Source organism: Tenrec ecaudatus, chromosome 15, assembly GCF_050624435.1.
Source record: "Tenrec ecaudatus isolate mTenEca1 chromosome 15, mTenEca1.hap1, whole genome shotgun sequence".
Classification (NCBI taxonomy): Eukaryota; Metazoa; Chordata; class Mammalia; order Afrosoricida; family Tenrecidae; genus Tenrec; species Tenrec ecaudatus.
Genome location: NC_134544.1, coordinates 29,684,175 through 29,709,815, shown reverse-complemented (window position 1 = coordinate 29,709,815; position 25,641 = coordinate 29,684,175). Strand labels below are relative to the sequence as shown.

Sequence of the window (25,641 nt, the reverse complement as noted above, 5' to 3'; positions counted from 1 at the left end):
GCTGCAGTGTGGCCAAGTTCTGAACCACCTCAAATCCTAGCGGGGTCTCTCGGGGACCCAGGTAACTGACCTGTGCTTAGCACGAGGGAGTGCCTCTGTCTCCATAGTAACAAGGCCATTGGATGACTTCAGGCACTAAGCTTCCACGCTGACTTCACCAAGTGACACACTTTACTGAAAGTGTGAGATGCCTACACATCACTGTCTTACCAGCTACAACGAAAGATGGTGGTTTTATTTTTTTAGTTTCTACTGACCAAACACGCTATAAATATTGTGAGCTTTCAAATTTCACAGGTTAGTGAGCGTTGTCTTTAAGATGGACATACTGTCGTTCAAACCCGTCATTCCTGAAAATCAGTAATTGCATCTTCCTCAGAAAACACAGCACTTGAGACACACGCACACACAAGCTGAAAACAGAGGATCATGGTGCGAGGAAGACAGACAAGACACACACGCACACACATGGCAAGGCTCCGAGACCCACCCTGGGGGTCAGCCACCCTGGGGGTCAGTCATGCTGGGGGTCAGCCACGCTGGGGGTCAGTCACCCTGGGGATCAGCCACGCTGGGGGTCAGCTACCCTGGGGTCAGCAGGGCCAATCTTAGAGTAGCAGCGCTCCTTGAAGGCTGTTTGGAGAGAAGCCCTGCGGACTCCCGTTAGACACTCTTTGGTGAGTGGTCTTAGGCTAGTCCAAGAAACGAGGGGGCGATGGCGCGAGCTGGGCGCACACACAGCAATTCCGAGCCATGGTGGCAGAGGTCAAACTGTTCCTTCTGGGGGCAAACACTGGAAACAAGAAGATGGGCACCAAACAGGAGCCGGCCCAGCGGGCAAGGCTCCTGGAAAAGCCCGCAGCAAACCGCAGCTGTCCGTGGGCGCGGGATTTGCAGGCAGCTCGCTCCTGGGAGTTTGGGGGCGGGTGGGGGCAAGGACAGGCAGGGACACATGCTCAGGGCAGCATCTGCTGGGAGGCACAGGGAGCGGGGGCGGGTCAGGAAGGATGGAGGCGGGGCTGAGCGCGGGTCAGGGAAGTGTGAAGCTCAGCCCATATGCCCCACCTGTACAGGACACACAGGCAGGCTGCGCAAAGCCTGGCGGGGATGGAGCTGCGCAGCTCACCACACCACGCGCAAAGGGGCCCATTCTGGACAAGCCAGCAGTGCAAGCGCCAACCTTTTATTGTCCACCGTTCTCGGTGGTGGAAGCGGGCCTCGCCACCATGCGTGTGGCCCGACTGACACGGCCCTCGGGGCTCACCTCCAAGGGGAGAGCGCAATTCCTTCCCGCTGCTGGATAGCCTCCACGCCGGAGAAACGCGGGCAGGTTTCAAGATGTCTCAAATGAGGTTCCACATGGACTCCCCTGGCCGTCAGAGCTAACCCAGGGTTCTTCACATTTCAACAAAACCGGGAGCGGAAGTGGAGCCACAGACACCCTACCCTGGGTCGTAGGAGACGGCTGGCAGCAGGCTATGGCCGAGTGCCGCTGTCTGTCTTATAGTGGGAACTTACAGTGCTGCTCCTAGTGGAAGACCTGAAAACGAAGCCCTTCCAGGGAGGCCTCAAGGGCCGATCACGCACGCACATGCTGGAGCCCTCGGGAGCACACAGCCCCCCGCGGCTGCCCCAGCCCGCAGCAGGCCTGCGCCAAGTCCCCTGTGCCACAGCCAACAGGGAGTGTAAACTTGAAGAGCAGCGGGTGGCCGGGGCCTGGGTGGACTATCGAATGTTGTCCAAATAATGCACTTCCGGGTAGAGGCAGTTCACCAGGAGAGCCAGGAGGCTTTTCCCGTCCTTGAGGCAATGGCCAGGGTGCTTTATAAACTGGGCGGCCTGAGAGATTGGATCCTGGTATTCCGCATACTGCTTACTCGACGGCATGGCCTCGAGGGCGCTCAGAGCCTGGAAGACACGTAAGGTAAGCAAGCGGGTTAACCAGGTGCCCCATGAGGCATGCAGAACCTGGTGGCTGCAGGGACAGCCCGCCTCCTGAGTCTGGCGGGGAGACCAGAGCACTGGACCGGGCGTGCACCAGGCTAGGCTGGGTTAGCCACCATCTGGACACCAGCAACCCACATCTCACACACCCAGCCATTTCCCAAGCCTTCCCCCACAGGCTGTGGTCAGCCTGCTCGCCGTCTCCATTCTGCACCCACGATGCTCGTTCCTGAAGGCATATATATTAACAGACGACTTTGCTTGCTTCGGGAAACAAGGAGGAAGATTGAACTGACAGCTTAGAAATACATTAATGGGAACCCAGGTGGCCCAGCAGTTACATGTTGGGCTGCAATCCCCAAGGTCAGCAGTTTGAAACCACCAGCCACTCTGAAATAAGGCGGGGGGGGGGGGGAGCTTTCTATTTCCATGAACAGTTAAGAGTCTCCAAAACCCACAGGGGCAGCTCTACCCTAACCTGCAGGGTCGTTATGAGTCGGCATCAACATGATGGCAGTGAGTTTGGGTTTGGGGTAGACAGAAGCTTGAGGGCTGGAAACCCACAGCGCAGGATTTTGATACCAAGCTCAGGTGTGTGAGCAAGTTCAATCTCCAATAAGAGCTAATGGGACAGTCTCTCCCCCCGCCCCTCCAAGATTGGTTTGTTGGCCTCTCCTGCCTCTCTTGCCTTCTAAAGTCTAGCCCCCAATGGCCTGCTTTAGTGTGTGCCTACGGGAAAGCACTGTAGACAGAGATAACTATTTCACAGGCTGCCTAAACGACGGTGTGGCTGCTAAGCAGGTGAGCCATCCTGGGAGATGAGAAGGAATGGGGCACAGAGCTGCACCACCTGGTGGCCACGGGAGGGTTCACAGGTGCTGTCAGCCCCGTGACAGTCAGCCCCATGACATCTCAAACTTAACAGGAAATGCCATCTCACTGGCTTCTCATCGGCCCTTGGAAGACCACCACTTACTGCCCACTAGGGAAGTTGTACGTACACCATTAAAGCAAAACAAACCAAAACCCCACTGACATCAAGCCGATTAGGACTCACTGTACGGCTTCTGGGGCTATAGATCTTCATGGGGGCAGACAGCCTCATCTTTCTCCCTCAGAGTGGCTAATGGGTTTGAACCCCCAACCTGAAGGTTAACAGTCCAATGCCCTATCAACAGTACCACTAGGGCTCCTTATATAAGACAGAGGGTGTACATGAAGATGCACATCAGCCGTCTTGCCTGTCAGACTTAAATATCAGTATTCTACAAGCCCAGACCCCTGCAGACTATACGGTTTGATCCCTGCCCCTCAGGACCAGGACCGCACACAGCAGAGCCTGAGAAGGGCAATGCTATGCTGTCGGTGCAACAGCAGGGCGACCACCACTGCTCCACCTGGGTCACCTCTGGTCTGGTGGAGAAAAACCACTGGCCCGTGGCACAAGGTTGGCTTGACTGACCTGCTGGGCTCTCAGTGTCAGATGCAATTCAGAGCCCGGCTTCAGGCGGATGTGGTCCTCAGTGGGCACCTGCACCAAGAGGAAGGTGGCCATGCTCCGGGCGACCACTCGGAACCTGGTGTGCAGTGGGGACACAGAAACCATGGTTAGCAGCATTCTATAGCTCACTTCGTATTCTCCATCAGAAAACAACAGAAGCACGTGAACTTCCTCGGGAACATCTTAAGGACCTTCAAGAAGAAACTTTATCTAGACCTTCGTTTAATTCACAATCAAGTTTTGTTGGTTTTTTTTTTTAAGAAAGTTTACCTCCCTCTCAATATATACCTAATTCAAATTCAAGAATTAAAGAGCCCAGTTCATGCTAAGGCACACAAACCCAATTTAAGTGAAATAAAAATCACATTAAAAAAACAAGCAAACCACCATAGTGACCCTTCAGGGCAGAGCAGGCTGTTCCATTGGGTTTCTGAGACGACAATCTTTATGGGAGGAGACAGCCTGATCTCCCCCTGCAGAGTGGCTGGTGGGTTTGAATTACTGACCCTGGGGAGAGTAGCCCAAAGCATAACCCACTCCACCACCAAGAGCTCCATGTAGCCCTGCTAAATTCTACCGTGAACAAAGTACCTCGATGTTCACGGGTGGATTGGGCGGTTCTCGGAGCTGCCAGCAATAGGATGTCCTATTCCACAAGGATGCCAGCACTAAACGGTATGAGAGCTCTTCAAATGCTCCAAAGAAGTCTGTGTGACCCCAGGGGCTTCCAAAAGTCCATGGGAAGATCCTGTCATCTTTTAATTCCATGTTGCCTCAAACTTGTCAAAGACCCCTTGTACATAAATAGTATGAACGCAATGGTAGACAAACAGGTAATGCTTTCATCCTTTGGGGTTTTCCTTTAACAACCCAAACCTAGAATCATTTCTTAAGACTTCTCCTCCTGATCTTAATGCACCAGGGGACTATGGCAGGTCGGCGTATCAGTCCCTCGGGATCAGCCTGCCCTGCGCGCAGAGGTCGCTGGCCGTGCGGCAGCTCACACACAGGCCTAAAAGACCTGGTTCGGCAGCGGTGGCCATGGGTCAAAAAGAAATGAGCCGTTTGGAAGGGTAACAAAAGAAAACAGAGAGATACAATGAGAGGAGAAACAGAGCAAAAGAAGTAAAACATTTCATCTAAAAACAATGCCAGACAGAGATGTAATTGGGCTCTGGTAGTTTCTCTTCTGAAGCTCTGTCAGACGTAGCCTCTAAATCAACAACCCTGTTCAAGTCTCGAGACCCCTCACTGGGTGCAGAACCAGAGGCCCCTTGGGTGCCAGCAGCACTGGGGCTCCCTTACCTGTTGGACAAGGGCGACCTCCGGCCCAGCCCGATTGCCCCCAGAATCCCAGAGCTGAGCCTCTCCTCGGCCACCAGGTTCAGCCTGCTCTGAAGCATGAGCAGAATCCGAATGACGGCTCCTGTCAGGACGGCGTCGTTCTGCTCCGCCTGGCCCAGGGACAGCTGCAGCACTTGGTGCCACCACAGACACAGCTTGGCCTCTTCCTGCACAGAACTGGGGTGGCACGGGGGGAAGGGCAGTCAGAAACGGAGCTTTCCACACCACCGCACTGCACGTGCAAGTGTGAGTTCAAGTACGTGGGACGTGTAGGACGTTGAGGGTAATCACACTGATAAAGAGCCACCAGTAGGGCAAAGAATGTGCGGATGTGCTTTATACGATTGATGTATGTATATGTATGGATTGTGATAAGAGTTGTATGAGCCCCTAATAAAATGTTTTTAAAAAAAAGAAAATGATGATGGCAGCATATGTACAAATGTCCTTGACACAATGGATGAATGTATGGATTGTGGTAAGAGCTGTAACAGCCCACAATAAAATTATTTAATAAAATAAAGTTTCAAAAAAGAGCCACCGGGCGGCAGCTGCTACCGTTTATAGAGTGCGTGCTCGCTGATGGACACTGCACGGCTCTAAGTGCTTTCACACATCCCCGAAGTGACCCTCAGTAGCAGGCATGCTCATCCCCACTTGACTGACAAGGGAAACTGATGCTGTGGGAAATAACGCCGCTCGGAAACTTAGTCCACCAAAGGCAGGCTCTTTGTGCAGCTTGCAGTGCTTCGTGGCCTTGTTGGTGGTCTCACGCACCACACAGTGCTGCGTCCTTAAAGATATGCTTCCCTGTGAGACCCCAAGCTCAGCAGACACAGTGACTGGGGTCAGCAGCAGGCCCGCCGTACCTCGGGTAGACCTGCTCCAACCACTTGCTTAAGATGAGCAGCACTTTCATGTCATTCCTTAGCGTCTGTTCACTGTTCAAACACTGAAGCAGGTAGACGTAAAGGGTCAAGTAGCTGCCCAGGGCCAGGGACTCCTGCAGAAATTCTTCCATGGTGAGCTCAGGAACTTGAAGGGACACCAGGATGGGGCCCCAACCTATGTTAGGGTTGAGGGAGTCTAAGGAAAAATAGAAGAAAAGGAAGGAAGATTGACAAACAAGCATGCCTAGCACTGGCTGAACCCCTCAGAAGGCAGCTGCTGAGGGAGCATGGGGCACGAGCCCGCCAGGTCCAGCCTCTCTGTGGCAGAGGACAAGACAGCCTGGGGGGGGGGGGGGTGCACCAGAGCACAATGGGACACAGTGGTCTACAAAACAGACCCTGGGTAAAGTCATGAACTACGTCACTCAGTGCTTCCCGCCGTCAAGAAAACGTTTCTCACTTGGGTCCTACGGGCCACAAAAGGGGAGTGTGGTTCGGGGTCGAGACTAGCCGGCCCTCACTGCTCAGGGTCTCTGCCTGGCTAGCCGTCCTTGGGGTGCAGGCATCAGAACTCAGCAGTCACCCTGCTAATCACCCCTGTTCCACATGGTAAGCATGAGCGTCTCCCTGGCAGCCCCTGGCCTCGGCGGTCTGCTATCCAGGGCCACCTGTCAGTCGGATGACTCTCGCTTTCCCAATGGATGTTACAAACACTCTCCCTGTGGAAAGCGTTTGCCTGTTCAACGCTCACTTGGACTCATATCCCAATACAAACACCTGAACGTGTTTCAAAACTGTTAAGGGGCACGGATTTCAGTAGCTTTACAAAGGGACTTGGGGCAGGGCTGCAACTCCCCAAGCTTCTGAAGCAGGCCAGGTCTCTGACAGATGCTGACAATTCAAAGGTGGGGTTTAAAAAGACACAGCAACAACCCGTTGGGGGCTGCACCCACAGTCCTGGTCCCTAGGTTCTCGTCCCAAATAAGACCTTTCTGCACAAGCAGACATACTCTGAACCATCAGCCCCATACAGAGCAGTCGCTCCTAGAGAAGGTTCTAGAACGGGGCGGCGAGGACAGCTGTAATGGGGGGAGCAGGCGCTAAGCCTTCGCCTACCTTCTGTGAAGTAGGCCGTGATGCAGGCTTCAGTCGTCTCCGCCATGTGGCGGACGGAAGCCAGGCTCTGGCAGGCCGCTGTCAGGAGAGGCAGCACCCCCAGCCCGTGCACTTTCTGGCTGATCCAGGTCCGGACGCTGCCCCGGAGGAACTCCGCGGTCGGAATGGTCGAGTTGTTCATCATCATCAAGACTTCCACAAAGAGGCTGCTGAGGGCCATGTGGCGGGTCTGGCTGTCCATGTCTGTGGGACACACACACACACACACACACACACACTGGAAGAGGCTGCTGGAAGGTGAGTGGTGCACATGTGATGGAGAACGGCACTTCCATCCGTCAGCCCCGTGGGGTTCAGTTCTAGTCAGGGACCCCAGGGGAGGAGCCCTGGTGGTGCACTGGGTTATGGTAACCCTAGGTAGTGGTTTGAGACGAGCAGGCCCTCTGAAGGACAAAGACGAGGCTGTCTATTTCTGTAGAAGAGTTCGTCTCAAAAACCACTGGGGCAGATCTTCCCTGTCTTACAGGGTCTCTTGAGTCGGGATCAGCCCCAGTGGCAGAGAGCTGGGTGTTTGGTGGTAGACTCCAAGCAAACTCTGACAGATCGGATATGGCACAGACATACCGCACGGGTCGGATATGGCACAGGCATATGGCATGGATATGGCACTTTGACAGATCGGATATCCCTGGTGTGAGGGGCAAGACTAGAGACTGCTGACAGGTCCTTGGGCCCGCAGCGCAGTGGAGCGTTGGCTATCAGACATCCCACAGGCTGGTGTGAAGGCCTGACGCAGAAACAGCGTCATTCCTCGCTACTGTCCAGCCTGCACTCAAGGACTCCCTCGGGTCCACAGATCTCCACGGCCATTTGCTGAGCAAATTAGAAAGTCACCCTGTAAGTGATTCCCCTGACACCACCCACGCTACCGCTCCCCTGCGGTGATCTGCACTGCGCAGATGCAGGGGAGCCTTGCTGGGTTCTGCACAGCGGCTCTTTGTTCTTTGCTGTGCGGCTTCGAGGAAAGCGGCTGAGCAGAAGCCCCGCAGGACAAACGGGCCTTCCTGGGAAGTCCAGGTGGAAATGAGAAAAAGGAGCGGAAGGCCAGACAAAAGAGCTCCTTTATGACACAGGGAAGTGACATGCAAATGGCCGCAGAGGCTGACCCCTTCTCGAGTGGAAAGCGGGCCTCAGGGCAGTGTGCACACAAACTGCCCACCAGGCATGGTGCTCCCCAGTGGACCACGGTGTCACTCTTCTCTGGAGACTGGAAATCCGACTTCAGCTGACCGCTCAGTGGGAACTCTCAGAAGTCTGACCCAACATGCTCAGCAAAACAAACTTACCTGTTTGCACAGCAGCAAGGGCCCTGGGGATTCAAACCACCAGCTGCTCCCCAGGAGAAAGAGGAGGGTGTCAGCTCCTCCTGGAAAGATTTACAGGCTCAGAAGCCCAACCTGGATGGCTACGAGTCAGAACCAACTCGATGGCAGTGGGGTTGGGTTTTTGGTTTCATGAGTAATCAAGCAAGGACTTAAAAAAAAAGGTTGCGATAAGAGGCATAATGTGTGTGCAAATGTGTTTTGCCTGTGTTTCCATGAGTGTGAATGTTCTTGGTAATAAAGGCCTCATCTCTGAATTGGGTTAGTGGCAGCTTCTAATCCTCTAATTACGATTCAGAGTAGCAATCAATTACCACGATGGGTCTCCTTGCTGATTCTAGTCTCTTCCCTTCCCTGACCATCAACATGCCCCAGCAGGAACGGCTCTGAACACCTTCTTCCCTTTGCCTGGCTCAACACTTGTCAACATTCACTGTCCCAATCACGTCTGCCCAACTCAAGAGTGGCTTCCTCTTTAAACAGCCAGTGAGTGTTGGCTTGTCAGGCAGTTGCTACTAACTATCTAATTGAACCTTTTGGAAATACATGAGTATTAGCTCATTTTGCAGATCAAGTTACTTACCGTGTGCACAGTTACCTAAATGGTAAGTGGTGAAACCAAGATCTGCATTTTAACTACTTTATCATCTGCCTTCTGTGATAAATCTATATTCCAGACCTGCTTTATAAAAGTTAACTAAATTTTTTTCTTCACCGATTCTATCCAACTCAATCCACACACCAGGGTGGCATGGGTATGCATGCCCATTTCCAGGTGGTGATGGAACAAAGATAGCAAGGCTGTGAAACCCATCTGTACGTGGCAAATCTTCCCTGCTGTCGGGTATTTTTCTAACTCTATAACAACGTCCCTCTTCTCCTGGGAATTCAAACAAAAGGAATCTCGATAGCACAGTGGTTAAGTGTGAGTCTCCTAACTAAAAGACCAGGGGTTCAAACACACCAGGGTTCCAATCAGGAGCACGATCAGTGCCAAGAAAGCCCTATGTGGTGGCCCCACTGGCACTTGGAGTCACTATCGTCAAAACCGATTCAATGACACCTAACAACTGAAGGGACAGTGGTTTCGTCTTGCCCCCTCGATATCATTGTGAACATCCTGCTCCTGTTTCCCAGGGCTCATGGGCACCAAATCCTTTTGGGTCACCGCATATACAAATTTCAGTCGATGTTCATGTTTTAAAGACAGCTGAAACTGTCTGCCCATGTGCCAACAGCAGCACATGGATATACAGCCTTTCCAACACTTGCTATTTACATTTTCTTGATTGTTGCCGTTCCTGGTAGGTAACGTTTCACACGGTTTTAGTTGGCGTTTCCTTGGGCATCACGTTCGTGGGTCACCTGGGCATCCTTGTGGGAGACAGTGCCGTAGGCACGGCAGACATTCTGGGTGCGCCCTGCTCTCCCACTTACCAGGGGGGTTGAAGATAAGGATGTCATCCAGGAGCTTGGACATCTGCTGCTCGAGGGCTGGGAAGGTGATCTTCCCGCTCTGTTCCAGGCTACTGAGAAACTGGACCATCTGATGAGTGAAGGCGCGGCATTTGGGAACTGCATCCTGGCGAGCAGAGCAGGAAGCGTTCAGACAAACCCAGGCAGCGGTGTGAGCTGAGCCTTCCCAGGGTCTGCCGCAGGACTGCGTGTGGGTACAGGGACGGGAACACTCGGGTAGGGAATGGCGATGACAGACCAGGAATCCACCTGGAGCACTAACGGCCAGAGTCCTCCTATCGAGGGATATGCAAACCCGAGGCAGCACTTGGGCTGGGGCCCCTACACCCCCAGATCCCAGCAAGGCACTCTTCCGTGTGGCCGCATTGATAATGGCGTCAATTCAACATCAGCTACTTGCTGGGAACCTTTCCACAAACATGTTTGTTAGCTCATTAATTGCTCACAACAACCCTTGGAGGCAGGCGGAATATTATTTCCAACTCAGATGAGAAGGGCCCAAGGATGTGCTGACAGTTGCCCAGGCAGTGGGCTGGGGACCAGGCTCGCTTGTCTTGTCCTGGTGACTCTGCTGCCGTCCACAGCCACTAAACCCATGGCCCGCCCAGCCTCCTGGCTTATCCCACCTTTCAGCAGGTGGCGCTGCAGGCGAAGGCTTACCGCGAGAGGGTATAAAGCTAAGAGCCAAAGGCCACCACAGCGGAAGTCCACCAGCCACACATCCGCCAACTTCCCCTGCCGTCACGCCCTCGGGTCCCAGCCTGTCCCCAGCAGGAGTTGAGCTGCAGGTGCTTGTGAAGAATGGCCACTGTCCCCGGAATGACCACTTACCAGATGCTTCTGGCCATCGGCAGGGCTGGAAAGGCCCGCAGAAACTTTGAGGAGCTTCAGGACGGCCTGGGCGGCAGGTTCTTTGGCCAGGATGATGGACGGCGGGTAGTGGCTGCTGAAGTAGCCGATGGCGCTCTGGTAGGACACAGCATCCACGAGGTGCCACGAGAGTGAGCTCGTCTGTCCCAAAAGACTGAGCAGGGGCGACTCCTAGAAACCAAGCACAGAGTGGCTACGTTAAAATTGAACACCTTATCATTTTATCTCCCTTTTGGCCCATTTAAATTTTGTTCTAATTTTTAGTATTTTCATTTTCTTTTCGATTGAGGGTTTTTAATCTGTTTTGCTTTGTTATTGTTGTTAGTTTTTTAAATATGTTCTCTGTGTATGAAGTCCAGGAGAGGTAAATCTATAGAGGCTGTCACTGGATGGATGTTTTCTTGGGGTTATGGCAGGAAAGGTTGGGGGGAAATGAAGAGCTAATGAGTACAAGAAAGAAAAAACTGTTCTAAAATTGACTGTGGTAATGACTACAGCTTTTCTTGATCTGCTTGAATGATTAAATTGTAACATATATGGATTAGGTGCCCAACAATCTGTTAGAAAAAGCAAAGACCTGGTGATAACGCTTCTGAAGGGTCACATGTGTGAAAGTTCTACGGAATCTACTTCTGTTTACAAATTCACTGATAAATGCCCTGTGTTCACCAGAATAGTATTACACAGAACAGTTTCAATGTCCTGAAAATGCCCTGTGCTGCACAGTTACCCTTGTCTCTTCTCACCTAACAGGAGGGTAAGACTATTTTTTGCAGATATCAAATGTTTTCCGACACCTTTAAAAATGATGATATAAGAAAAAATTTTTTAAGTTTTAAATGATATAAAAATAATAAAGATAAGCCAGTCCAGGTGCAGTATAGCACCAATAAAACATAAAAACGAAAGAGTTCCCAAACCCAAAGAGCCAGAGCCATTGCTATCGAGGCCAGCTCAGTTCCCAGCATCCCGTGAGACAGAACAGAGCCTCAGCGCTGGAGTCTGTCCACACACAAATGGCCTCATCTTTCTTCTGTGAACGTCGGGGCAGGTTCAAGCCACTGACCTACTGGTGAGTGGCCAGCTGCTTGCTCACTTTGCCCCCAGAGCTCCTTAGGAATCTGAGTAAAATTAAACCCAAGTCTTGATCAGACACATGAAAACTGTGAGTGGTCAGTAGCCAGAGCCCAATTTATACAGGAACTGTCTGGTCCAGGGGCTCCTTGTAAAATACCTAACTCTGACAACAAGACACCACTGTTCCACCAGCGCGAGTGAGTTTAGAACAAGTCAATGCACACGCCTCCGGATGGGACCAAACCCTACCTCAGCTTCACAATCCACGGTACACTGAAGGACTAGCTCCCTTAACAACGCAGCTCCCCTTTACTCAAGGGGCCGGGGAACCCGTGGGAGCCACTGCCCAAGAGACAAGTAAAAGTCATACACTCGGGGGACACACAGAGAGTGACTCGGGCCCAAACGGGTTTGATGACACGCTAACTCTGGGAGCAATGATGGGTTCGTGTAATGGACTTATATGGTCTAACTCCATGCAGGCTCCATCATAATCTAGAACTAGCTTAAGCGCCTCCAAGAAAGCCAGGCTTCTAGGCGAAAGCACCTCTCTGCAGCTCGACCCAGGTTACCATTGTCACAGGTATTCGGGAACATCTACAAAGCTGTAAGGTAAAAGGTGAGCTTCTAGGGAGGGTGCCCACGTCTGCAGCACGAGCTCTTCACACGTACTGGCTGATCCACCAGCTGGTCCTCCTTTGCCAGTAAGATCATCATGAAAAGGAGGCAGACGATCATGCTTCTGGTGGCCGGGAGGGGGCTGGGGTTCCAGGCATCGGCAAGCACACTGACCCAGTTGACTTCGCAGAGGACAGACCCCAGAAACAAGAAACAGCTCTTGGGGCTTCCTCTTTCCACCTAAAAGGAAACCAATGAAAATCAACGCTATGCTTTACGCGCCCCCCTAACCTTGAAAATGTCTATCAGTCAGCATTTCATAAATAACGTGTTTTTTTTTTCCAGATGGGACAGGACGACACTGGAGATCTACTAGTGAGCAGTTCCCCAAGTTCGCGTGGGGGCTGGATGAGACAGAGCCTTCTGGGCCCAGAGGTCCTGATTTCCTGCATCTGGGGTGGAAGCTCACACTTGTGTTCCTAACGAGTCCCACGTGGGGTGGATGCTTCTGGTCCCAGAAAAACCCTTTTTCTCCCCAACACTAAAGTGCATCATCTCCATACCACCTTTTTAGTGGCATGCTGTGCTATGAAATGTCTCCAAAAGTCCTTATAATTTTTTGATGACTGTATATAGTTTAATTAATTCTTATTTCAAGTACAGTAGGGAAGTTTTTAGCATGTAACCATTCTCAGGAGTTAAACTTTACCAGTCTATCTTGGTATTCCTCATTCATTGAATGTACGACTTGGCTAGCCACAATGTTACCTGTTCAAAATAAAAACTAAAAGCTCTCCTCCAGTAAAATAACCACCCATGGGACCTGATGATGATCTGTCTTCTCAGTACCTTCACTGCATTGTGGAAACTCCGTCTCCCTTTTAGAACATGATTATTCATCCTGCTTTATGATCCGTTCTCTATCCCTAACCCCACTCACCTCACCCACCGCCCTTGAAACACACTTTATTATGCCAGCAGGACACAAAGAAGTGAAAGGTTCCCAGATTCTGGGTGGGTCAAGGCCATCTATCATTACAAGAAAACGCCAAGAGGCTAATCGGCCGTGGAGTTACAGGCACCTCTGACTGATGTGCTGTCTCTCAGCTGTAGAGGCCACCGCGCACGATGAGGAGGAACACGTACCTAACGCTTGCCTTGTGCGCTAACGCCAGCTACAAACTCACCTTCAACCTTGTGTTTCTCTAAAGCCTCGGCGTTGACATAATGAGAGGCTGGCAAGCAACACTGGGTTGGGAACCCCCCGTACAGGGCACTGCATCTTACTCACTGCCACGAATAGCTGTGGATCTGTCTCCAATACAGGATTTACGGCCCCTCGGGAACAAACGTGGCCCGAAGAGAGCTGGTGGTTATGACCCAATGAAACCATCTCTGAAAGCTATGGCCGGGAGGCGTTATGTTGTGTTGAAATAGAAAGTTAAGGACAGAGATATCTTGAGTGCCTAACTGACAAATGTTACACCACAGTGCCGACCGACTTCTGCAAGCGCCGCTTCTCCTGCACAGGCTCGCCGGCTCGGGTCTTGTCTTGAGGCCGGCAGCGCAGCGCCGGCAGTGAAAAGGCCCTCTCCCGCCGGCCACCTCATTATTCACTTGCAACACTGCCCAGAGACTCGATGGCCTGCGTGCTGTTCACATTTTAACAGACACTCCTGGAAATATGTGCGAACATGTGCACACACCCCAGACTGAGCGGGACAACACGAGGCATTCACCAAGATTACTGGGGAGACAGAGTCCTCCAGAGTTTAAAGTGGGTCGCAGGCACTTTCCACGAAGCTGTTACCCCAAGAAAGAGTCCACGGCCTGCTGCTTTTCCGGCAGCCCTCCGACCCCACAGCACCCATCGTGGGCACACCGGCCGGAGGCTGAGGGACTTACTTTGAAGAATGCCTCCATGAGCACGTGGTCAGGGCGCAGGCCCCTCCACTGGAGTCTGCGGTACGCATGGTGGAACGCGTACAGAATGAACTCAGGCATTTTGGGCGCCGTGCAGGTTTCGCAGTAATGCACCAGGTGGAGTCGAAGGGCTCCTTCCTCCCCTGGCAGCAGCTTGTCTGAAAGGGAAAGGCAGTTCCTTCTGGGTTATCTTTAAAGCACCCCGCCAGGAAAACCAACGCCGGGCCCACATCGGAACTGAACATCCAAGACCTGGGTTCTTCACAGTGACTCACGTCAAAGCCTTTCAGTTTAATAAGGAAGATTGGGAGAGGGGAAACAGCACCTGTGGGGCAACTGGCATGAGCATTTCGTGTGGGAATTGGTAGGGGTGGTCTGTTTTCCTTCAAACATCTAAATACATGGCGTGTAACTCAAAATCCATTCTACAGCACCAGCCAATTCTAGACACGCAAGCACGTCACTCACTCGGCACCTCAGCGGGGCCAGCGTTCTCCACCCGGGAATGTTCTAAATGACGAGACCTGAGCCCTTGCTGCAGTTCAGTTACAGACTGTTCGCTCACTCTTGTAAGTCATTAAAAACGACTCGCGCTCTCTGCAACCTGGATCACGCAGCAGCAGCAACCACTTTAAGATCCTCAAAGGTCTGCGGCTCTACAATGGTACTTAGACTACAACAACTGGTTTCAGACTTTCTGCTTCCACGAAAAGGAATGGAACCGATCAAAGTGGAGAGGGCTGCCTGCCCAGAAAACACAACCCGGGTGGGTGTCTCAACACTGACCTGTCGAGACATGGCCGACAAGCACCAGCCAACACAGGGTACCAGCCGATCACTGCTGGCGCTCCCCTGCCCTTAATTCCCAGCCTCGCGCTTCATTCTACAGCACCGTGGCTTTGATGCCATGAAAACAAAAGGTGGCACTTCTGGAGTCTGGGGAGGGGGCCTCTGAATCTACTGCCTTCCGCCCTCCCCCCACCCCGTCTCCACATGTTCCTGTGTACATCTCGAGCATTCCAACTCCACGTTGACAGGGTCTTCCCAGGGACCTAAAGCGCAGACATAGCCAATGAAATTCCAGAGGCCAGGAGAAATGAAGGAGAAAAAATAGCTAGGTGGGGGAATATGGGAAGCCTGAGACTCCATCCAGGTTGGGGCCAGCCTGAGCCGGCGAGCTGTCCGCATCAGGACTGGGGACTTCTGAAGGACAGTGAAGCAGGGCAAGAGAACTGAGGGAAAACTGTCCCGACGCCATCATGACATCTCTGCAGGGGACCAGGGCCAGGTAACTTTGAATACTGAATCAAAATACAGGATTAAGAGCGTGACATAAATGATGCTTGGGAAAATTAATCCAGTAAGAGGGCAAAATGATTGAGCAGGAACACAAACCAGAGATAGGAAAAGTAGCTAGAGGGCATCAAAGAAATCGGACACTTCACCCACAGGCACCTAATCCAGGTCCACAGCAAGTCCACGGGGCAGAGAGGAAATGTGCCCTAGGGTTTTTAAGGCTATCAATCTTATGGGAGCAGAGAGCCTCCTCCCCAAGAGTGGCTGACAGGTTCAAACTGCTGACCTTGCAACCCACGTCAGGGCTCCTTAAGATGAAGGTAGGAAGGTTTACAGACCTCCGGGTAGAAAGCATCTAGACACCCTGGATAAAGCAAGACATCTCTTTAAGTGCACAACTAGGACACTAGGTAGGAGAAATCACCACAGGCCAGAAGCAAAGAGGCTTGGAAAGCAGGGTTGACCTGCTGCTGAAGCCACAGCTGCCGGCCCTGGAGGTTTTAACAACGCAGGGGGTACTAGGGCTTAACTTCTGAGCACTAGGTTTGCAGGCTCCAGTTTCTCCTGGGAGCCCTGGATCCCTGTAGCCTCCGATTCCACGGAGTCCCTTCTGACCAGGACAAAGCAATATGCAAAGCTTTGCCCTCAGCCTGTGTGTCAGCTGCAGGAACTTGCCCGGGGTGGAACGTGGGGTAAGAGAGCTGTGTGGTCACAAGTCTTACCCCAACTGGGGTGGTCCAAGGACCCTGAGCCGATCTTATACGCTGTTAACTGGGCAATAGGAGATGAGTCCCAATCACAGTCCCATTCCTGCTTCTGAAGTCCTACCTGCAACTATGATGAAGTTACCTGCCACCTGTCATGCGTCCTCCTCTGGGGCCAAAGTGGAAGATGCCAGAGGAACCCCTGTGCTCCCAGCCTGGCCAGACCCCTAAGCCCCCTGTCCCCTCCTCCTCTAGTCCCCTGTACGCCCAGCCTGGCCAGACTCCTAATCCCCCTCTAGCCCCCTCCTCCTCTGTCAGTAGTTCTGAGAGTCAGGCTGTCCCCTATGGCTTCTTGGGAGCGTTCTCCGGGTCTTTTATTCTTCTACCAATCTCACTGCCCCTCAAGTTGATCTTGACCTCCAGCAACACCCCCCCCAAAACAAACAGAGTAGAACTGCCCCTGTGGGTTTCCAAGACTGCAGTAATTCTTTACAGTAGTAGAAAACCTCATCTTTCTCCCGAGAAGCAGCTGGTGGTTTCGAACTACTAAATTTGGGGTCCGCAGCCCACTCTAACCACTGGGACTCCTATCCTAACAAAGGGGGCTAGCATTAAAAGATTAAGAGGTTATAAACTTCAAAAAGCTAAATGCATGCGTGACCTTTCTTCTGCCACAAACGACTGACAACAGCTAAATCAAATCACGTACGAGGGCAAAGGTGAAGTATCTGCTGAATGGCTTTGGGAAAAGGTGAAAGGGCCCCTGGAATGGAACATGAGAGCATCCTACCTTTAAAACTCTCGTGCAGCGAGTCAATGCAGTCCGTGAACAGGTGCACTAAGCTGGAGGCCACCGCAGCGTCACTTTCCAGCCAGGGGTAATGGCGCTGGTTGCTGTAAAGAAACGCAGCAGGATGGAGAGAGTGCTCCAAGTCGCCCCTACAAAACACCATTGGAACTGGTAGCACCCAGTCACAAACACATTTGAACAGCTAAGAACAAACGCTTTACCTTCCTGTGTCCTCCAGGACCAGGATCCACGGCTTAAAGAGCTGGATGACCACAGAATGCAGTATTCTCAGCACTGCAACAAAGCACCCAGGTTAGGAAACAAAAACAGCTCCAGTCAGTTACCACTGGTGGCCAAAGCCAAGCCAAGCTCCCTGCCTTCGCATCGATGCTGCCTCAGAGCGGCCCTGCAGGACAGGGGAGAACAGCCCCACTCTCGAAAGGAGTAGAGACCTCGTCTTTCTCCCAGAGCAGAACTGCCCCTGCGGGTCTGCAAGATTATAAATCCTTACGGGAGCCAAAGAGCCTCGTCTTTCTCCCACCAAATGGCTGGTGGTTTCAGACTGCTAACCTTTTGGTCAGCAGCCCAATGGGCAACCCACTACATACTAGGGCTCCTTATAGAAAATCTGCATTTTGAGGGGGGGCGGGGGAAGAGGAGCTGATACCAAGGGCTCAAGCAGAAAGAAAATGTTTTGAAATGATGGTAACATATGTACAAATGTGCTTGACACGATGGATGTATATATGGATTGTTATAAGAATTGTAAGAGCCCCCAATAAAAATGATTATTTTTAAAGGAAAAAAAAGGTTTGTTTAAAAAAAGAAATTCTGAATTTTATCTGTAGGATCATCAGCCTAGGTTGAGATACAAACTACATGCTTAGTAAGCTGTTTCCCTTTACTACAATGGGAGGCCTGGTGGCATAGTGGTTCCGAATTGGGCTGCAAACCCCAAGGTCAGCAGTTCAAAACCACAAGCCGCTTGGAAGACAGGGCTTTCTACTTTGTAAAGAGCTCTTCGCAGACACTCACAGATTCTCCCTTGTTCTATAGGGTTGCTATGAGTTGGCATCGACTCGATGGTGGTGAGTTAGGTTTTCCAGTTGCTACCACGGAATGCCTCTGAATTGAGGGATTTTTATTATACATCATGCAATGTCACAAAGAATTTTAGAAGTATATGTTCCCAAGATAAATGCTCAGATATCCAGAACTCAATCCATAGAAAAGGGAATAATAAGAAGAAAGGGCTGAAGGTTGAAACGGATGCCTTTGACTGCGTCCTCGTAGGGAGGGGCAGAGACAGCTGCAGCAAGCAGCCCCGCTAAGTGAACCCACGCAGGACACACACAGGGCTTCCTCCCTGCACCATCATTTTCTCCTTCCCGGCATTCAGATTTCTAGGCTAATCCCATATCGAAATGTCTTGGTGCGCCTGTTCAAATGTCCTCGAGTGGCAGGTCGCAGCGCCGTGCTCGCGTTACCTGTCTGGCTGCTGGCGGATGGGTCCTGGGACAAGCAGGCCACTTCCGAGTCAATCAGCCTTCTCACAAGGTAGCCCAACAGCGTCTTCACTTCCTCCACGTAAGGGCTCCACTTCGCAAATAAGCCGAAGCTCTTGAAGTCCAACTTGGACAACCGAAGCTTGTAGAAGAAGTTTGAGAGCCACTGGATAGTCTCCATTACCTGTAAGACAACGAGTCAGCGCGTGCTTACCAACACCTGGCGCTCGGCGAGGCCGGATCTACTGCAGATCTTGGGTGTGAGAAAAGGCTGACAAGGCTCTAAACAGTGGTTCTCAGCCTTCCTTGTGCTGCGGTCCTCCCATACAGTTCCTCATGGGGTGGGGGCCCCCCAACCATAAAATGATTTTTGTTGCCACTTCATAACTGTCATTTTGCTACTGTTATGAAATGAGCGACCCCTGTGAAAGGGTTGTTGGACCCCCAAAGGGGTCACGACCCACAGGTTAAGAACCACTGTTCTATAACATGTGAAAAATAAATCAGTGCACTTCCAACTCTTCCAAAGTCTTGGAAGGAACCATTCTCCTAATAAAGTCCCACGTGGACCTGTACTGGGAAAAACGGATGCAGCCAGGCGCTGTCAGGCACTGTGTGAAGACCCCACTAGGGCGCCTGGCTCGGTCAGAGGGGTTGCGGTGGGGAGGGGAGGGGAGGGAAACCCAGGCCCGGGGCTGGTGGGGCAGATGCACAAAGGGTAAACTGGGTGTGTGAGAGAAAGGCGGTCTGGCAATGGGGGTGCAGGGAAAGAAAGGACTGACAGAAAGCACGGGGCTCTTAAAGACAAGCCACAAACCCGCTTTTTCAATATATCATAAATGTGTACCAAATATTTAGAGACTTCCTGACAAAGTGACTGGGAAGACCAAAGACTACACACCTGCTTGTCGGACAAGAGCACACCTGGAGAGCTCTGAAGCACGGTGCTCTCGGCAGGGGCCGCCCCCTGCTGGCCGTCGGGGGAGCAGCAGCCCAGGGCCCGCAGGGTGGCTTTCCAACATTCAGGGCTCAGCAGCTGCTCGGCGGAGCCTGAGATGGAAAACAGGGAAAAGCAAGTCAGCCACTTTCTTGAATTCACTTTTCTAACTTGAACCAAAAAACACGGATGGAAGTTAAATACAACCTGAAACAAATCTCTAAGACCTAGACGAAAGCCAGAGGCATTCCAACAGATCGTGGAGCCCAGGTGTGGCACTGCTATTCTGAGTCCCTGACAAGACGCTTCTGCTTCCGTATACATTTCCTGCTCAGCTCACGGCACTGGTTTAGTTACCTAAACACACCGTTTACACTCTTCTGGGAAAGCGTCAAGGAATAAAACAATAAACTATATATATATATATATATATATATATGTAATTTTTAATAAAATAGCTATGGAAACTAATACAAATACCTATCATCAATCTCCACAACGCCTTCCATTTCAGGATCCTTCCAGAAGCATGATCGTCATAAAATCATTAAGTGGTCACTAGACAGTTTCTATTAAATAGCATAAAGATTTGGTATAAGACAAAAATTTGTTTTCTACTCTATAAGCAATATGGATGAAGTAAAAACTACCTCACTTGCCAAATTTCATTAAATCACTGCTTGGTGAAATTCTAACATATAAAAAAGCCTGTACCATTTACTCTCCTCTAACCACCAACACCTCTAGGCTTCAGGGGCTGTGAGACAAACGGTGACGGTGTGGACATTTTAATGTCGCCCTTTCCCTTGACAAATACAAACCACGCCAACATAAGGCACCTTCAAAAAGTTCAGGAGAAAAATGCATATCATGAAAAGGCTATGCATGGATTCCATTTTCTCTAAAATAAGCCCATGTTAATTTATTATCACATGTCTGAACAGGATCTAGTTTGAGACACTAAGATAGACCAGATATCAGTTTAAAAGGGGCCCCTCCCATCAGAGCAACATAAACTCTGCTAAAGGTGAAGAGGAAATAAATTTAAGGTGAGGCTCGAGTGGAAGAAGGATGAAAGCCTGGTGCTTTATGAAAAATGTATGGGGACAATACCCCAACGAAATCAGCAGTTTACAAACAGCTGGCTTTAAAAACATACTAAAACCAAAAAACACAAGTAGCTGGGTCATTTTAAGAAAAAGAAGGCACGAGACAATGTTGAAGATAAAGCTCACAACAGACTGTCCACGTCAACTTGTGAGAAAGCAACTGCTCGTGCTCTGATGAAAGGGCACCGACGTTTCACAGAAGCAACAGCCATCGCAACTGGTTCGGCTTACACAATGTTGCCTGAAAAACACGCTCTGCTCGGGGTCAAGCTGCTGTGCCCAGAGCAGCTGCAGGCAAGGGCAGAGCCTTTCGACAGAGACTTGAAACGAGACCTCGAACAGTGTAAGTCATGACAGAACAGTAATAATCTATAAATTATCAAGGGTTCGTGAGAGAGGGGATAAAATGAGGAGCTGATACCAAGTAGAAAGCAAATGTTTTGAGAATGATGATGGCAACAAATGTACAAATGTGCCCACATAATGGGTGGATGTATGGATTTTGGTAAGAGTTGTGCGAGCCCCCAATAAAATGTTTTTTTTAAAAGGTAGGATCAAGATCCAGAAGCGTCCACCCTCTCTAAAGCTGTAGCAGAAGGAAGATGGCTTCACCAGTCTGGTCCTGACGACAAAGCACACCCAGAGCCAAGGCTGCCACCAGGTGGGAGTGGGGCAGTCAGAGCGCAGGCCGAGGGGAGGTCCCGGCAAGTATTTTTGAGCTGCTCGAGGCATTTTGCTTGTTGATTTTCTGGAGCCAAAGAAGGACTCCCCAGTCTTCCACCACGTCGATGCTTCCGCTGGCTCTCCTCACCAGACAAGGGTAATCTTGTGAGAGTTTTGGACCACCATCAGGCATCCGCCTTTCAGTGCCGATGCAGCTCCTCCTGATTCCTGGTGTTTACGGAGCTTAAAGCGTCTGCCCAGGGCATGAACTTGGACATGACTACATCCCCAGGCCCCTCAGTTCTTTAGGGATGGTCTAAACGGCTGCTCTTATCACGTACAAATGTGGCTTGAACTTGAGCACATGTTGAGAAATAAAGATTATTATTTTAACCATTTTATTGGAGGCTCGTACAATTCTTATCACAATACATACATACATCCATAGATTATGATTTTATTTCTCCTCGTTTAATTCAATTTTTTCATGAACTATTTGACGTCCCTTTAGAGAGAAAGTTCATTTGGGGTGGGGGTGGGCGAGGTAGTCAAAAACTTAGGAGGGGAAAAAAAAAACAAAGAAGCATGGGCTATTTACAAGGTACTGTGAAACCACCTGGCAGGTCCAATAGTCATCAAGGGATAACGTCCTTCCCTTACCAGATTAATAATCTGCAGGATAAGCAACCTCCAAGCCCACCAATGCCAGCTCTGGGCAGCTTCAAAGTCAAGGGTGAATACGTGGCAGTAGACTCGGCACTCTCTTGCCCCATTAGGGTGTGTTCTAAGTGTCAGGTCAGTGGTGACCGTCATTTTTAGATATGGCAACATTTTGGATGTGACCCATCTAGCACTGCAGGCTTACCTGCTGTCATGAGATGAACTGTTTCCAATTAAAAAAAATAAATGTGGGCCAACCTGGCTAGGTCATGATTCTCAGAACTCTGTCGTTTTCCTCCATCTTTGTGATCTGATGTAATTACCCTGTTCTTAGTCCTAACCTCTATGACGCTGATGAGGCAGGTCTGGGTGTAGCTGGAGTCAATCTTCTGAAATGTTATAAGAGTGCCAACAGAAAAAGAGCCCAGAGTGGAGCCCAGGGTCCCTGCACAGTGATTGTCCAGACCAGGGTGAGACGGACGCCAGCACATGTAGACACTTCCAAGGGGTGCCATGTACACGGGGGCTTTCTCTGCAAGCGGACCTAGAAAGCAGCCTTCCCCAGAGCTGGTGCCCCGAGTTGGGACCTCTAGCTCCCTTAAACTGTGAGAGAATCCATGTAAACTTGTTAAAGCCATCCACTTGTGGTACTTCTGCTAGCAGCAATGGACACCTTGGACAGTGGATGACTACACCCCTGTGCTTTTTGTCTTTCAGCGTGAGGTGGCGTTGACAACTGGTCGATTCAGTCCTACTGCTCACGGTCATCGAGTTCACCCCAACGCACTGAAAACACTTACTTTGCACCAGCAGCCTGAGGATGTCGCTGTACTGGTCGGGGAACTGGTAGAGAAGAAGGTAAGTCCAGTGCTTACAGAACAGATTAAATGGCATCAAAATATCTTCTTCTGGTTCCAGGCCCCAGGCCGTCAGTGCCAAGTGAATGGATTCCAGAAGCCTGGTGCGGTCAGACAGAGGAGGTTTAGTGGAGTATAGCCATTGCTTAAGATCAAACTAAAAAGGAAAAGCAAAAAAAAAGGCAAGCTTATTCACACTAGAAAGTGATTTAAAGTAGCGAAAATTTCATTTGAAAGAGGAAAACAAAATGTATATCCAAGGATGGCCAACGTACAGACAGGAGTTAACTACGTGATTGTTGATACCCGGTCTCTGTCTCAATGTCACTCTGCATTTTCTACAGCTCTGTGGGCTTTCTGGTGGCTGACACCAAACGGCTCCTCGCTAGAGGCCTACCTACAATTCTATTCCGTTGCCTGACTTGTACCTGCCCAATAACAGCACACTTTCCCCACAGCTCCGCAGTTCTCCTTCTCCGGCCACAGTGCCTCAAGCATGAGGCGCTGACAAGCTGCAACGCCTTACCCAGCCCTCATTAGGCAGGCATCCTAAAAAGGACCGCGTGAAAGGACTGATGGGAATATTTTTTAAGTGTACTGTTGTGGAGGAAGCCATGCACGCTAGCCCTTTTTCTTTTCCTTTGGAGCTAGGTCTTCCTCTTTAAGATGACGTAAGTACGTACACACACATCCCCAGAAGAGGAACCTGCTGAAGACCACGTCGAATGTGGGCAGGGCCTGTCGGCCTCTGGACGGCCTGGGCTGGGCAGCAGTGGTCCTGCTGCAGCTGAGCCCGCGCTTCGGCCGCAGTCACAGCTCACCTTGGTCAGCAGCATGAAAATCATGTCGCTGGTGTCCTCGCTGAGAAACCTGACCACTCTCTCGTAGAGCTGGATGAACTCTGCGGGGGCGGCGTTGGGCGTGAAGAACGGGGACAGCAGCGAGCAGAGCCTGCTGTGCTTCAGGATGGTCTGAAGCACCTTCGTGCACTCTGATTTGGTGCCGCTGATGAACACCTGGAGAGGGGAGGCGGGGAAGGGTCACCAATGCTCCTGCCTCACTGGTTTTCATTCAAGCAACCGGGCTGTAAGTGGGCAGTCAGTTAGTCAGTCCCATGAACAGAACTTTTTCTCCAAGAAAACGGGAAGCAGTGGAAATGAACCTCAATCGACACAGATTGATTGGACTGTCACTTCCAATGTAGGCAACATTAAGAATTCCACATAATCCATCAATCTGGTCTGCAAGAGTCATATAGAGGATGGGTCAGACAAAGGAAACCCATAACTGGTACCAGCAGGTACTAGAAATTTATCATGTGCCCGCCCTGCTTACTAAATGTCCCGGGTGAACCTGTCGAATGCCCAGGAAATAAAACCTCTAGCTTCCAGATGTTGTGGTACCGTGCCTTTAGAAAGCTAACACTCGGGGACAGACACAGAAAAGTGGGTGAAGGGAGACGTCGGACAGTGTAAGATATGACAAAATAATAATTTATAAATTACCAAGGGTTCATGAGGGAGTGGGGAATGGGGAGTGGGGAGTGGAGAGGGAAGAGGAAAAATGAGGAGCTAATGCCAGGGGCCTACGTGGAGAGGAAATGTTTTGAGAACGATGGGGGCAATGAATGTACAGATATGCTTTACACAACTGATGGATGTGTGGATTGTGAAAAAAGTGGTATGAGCCCTTAACAAAATGATTTTTTAAGCCAGCATTCATTCTCTGTAATCACAGTTTTGCCTTGTTTTAATTTGGGTATAATGTTAAAAATTACAAGAACAAAGCACGCAGGACATCTCAGGATGAAGAAGTCTTTCATAAGCTTGACCAAAAATACAATCCAACCCATTGCCCTCCAGGTGATTCTGATTCAGAAAGACCCTTTAGGATTGACCAGAGAGCAGAAATAATATGGGACAAGACTGACAGATTTGAATATATAAACATTTTAACATGGCACAAGGCTCCATGAAAATCAAAGAACAATGACGAGCTAGGAAAAAGGATGGCATATTGCAGATACCAGGTTAACAGCCGTGAGCTTCCCTGAAGCAAATCAGATTTTAAAAGCAGCAGCTTCTCCAACCAAAAAAGGTACAACGGACCTGGGACGATGCCAACGGATACTTTTAAATGAAAAGGGCAGGTCACAAAATACATGTGATTCGCTGTTTGACTGTGTACCTAAAGCGATGAACCCCTGGGGAAGGAGAGATCTCACACTCGATCCTCATCAGCTCCCAACAGGGCTGGAGGAACAGAGAACCGCCTTACCTGTCCCAGGATCTCAATGCAGGACGTGAAGAACTGCCTGGTGGGCGGGTGGCGCTGAGTCTCGTCGCTGATGTAATCCACCACGGTGAAAAAGAGACTAATGCCAACCTTCTGGACTCCGGGCGCGGGCTGCAGCTTGTAGGCATTCACCAAGGCCCTGCCGGGAGAGCAGCGAGGAGACCTGCAGTGAGGAGACCTACACCCGCACCAGGCGCCTTGTATGCCGTCCGTGACCAACGCGCCTAGGCATTCTCAGAGTCCCATACAGCTGTTACTCTAAAACATTTTTCGTTTTTTTAAAGGTGTGCGTCTGTCAAACTAATTTCACACCCTCTTCATGGAGGGGTAAAAATAAGCAATATTATAAAGACTAAATTAGTTAACATGCTTGTCCTTTTACATATTTCCTCTTTTGTAATATAGGGTTGTGTGATACAGTTTATTATTTAACGTCACGCATACCTTACAGCACATTCTTTAATGCAGGTTTTGTGGTAAAATTAGGGGCCTCGGCTGATATTCGAGTCGGCTTATACTCAAGTATATACGGTATTTAAAAACAAGAACCCTAATTCCTCTTAGCTTCTGTGATCCAAAGGGAAGGAGATTTTTGCATCAAGTGAGAGACAGCCTCTCTAACACTCACCTTGTGTGAGCTCCTTTCCCGGTGGAAGCAACTGCATCCTCTTACTCACCTCTACT

The 25,641-nt window shown here is 50.5% G+C and overlaps 1 protein-coding gene across 1 annotated transcript in view; it reads right to left on the bottom strand.

The window, feature by feature from the left end:
- Nucleotides 1–214: 214 nt before the first annotated feature.
- The window catches only part of EPG5 (ectopic P-granules 5 autophagy tethering factor), a 94,046-nt gene continuing 68,619 nt past the window's right edge, over nucleotides 215–25,641 (bottom strand). Inside the window, exons 29-44 of the mRNA XM_075533267.1 lie at nucleotides 24,940–25,096; nucleotides 23,484–23,678; nucleotides 22,606–22,819; nucleotides 19,338–19,486; nucleotides 18,419–18,620; nucleotides 17,153–17,225; nucleotides 16,932–17,035; nucleotides 14,124–14,299; nucleotides 12,273–12,458; nucleotides 10,485–10,694; nucleotides 9,615–9,759; nucleotides 6,796–7,038; nucleotides 5,659–5,875; nucleotides 4,751–4,966; nucleotides 3,407–3,521; nucleotides 215–1,908 (exon numbers count right to left, since the gene is read on the bottom strand). Of these exons, the coding sequence (XP_075389382.1) occupies nucleotides 1,726–1,908; nucleotides 3,407–3,521; nucleotides 4,751–4,966; nucleotides 5,659–5,875; nucleotides 6,796–7,038; nucleotides 9,615–9,759; nucleotides 10,485–10,694; nucleotides 12,273–12,458; nucleotides 14,124–14,299; nucleotides 16,932–17,035; nucleotides 17,153–17,225; nucleotides 18,419–18,620; nucleotides 19,338–19,486; nucleotides 22,606–22,819; nucleotides 23,484–23,678; nucleotides 24,940–25,096 (2,785 nt within the window). The 3' untranslated portion in view covers nucleotides 215–1,725. The remainder of the gene's footprint in view (nucleotides 1,909–3,406; nucleotides 3,522–4,750; nucleotides 4,967–5,658; nucleotides 5,876–6,795; nucleotides 7,039–9,614; nucleotides 9,760–10,484; nucleotides 10,695–12,272; nucleotides 12,459–14,123; nucleotides 14,300–16,931; nucleotides 17,036–17,152; nucleotides 17,226–18,418; nucleotides 18,621–19,337; nucleotides 19,487–22,605; nucleotides 22,820–23,483; nucleotides 23,679–24,939; nucleotides 25,097–25,641) is intronic.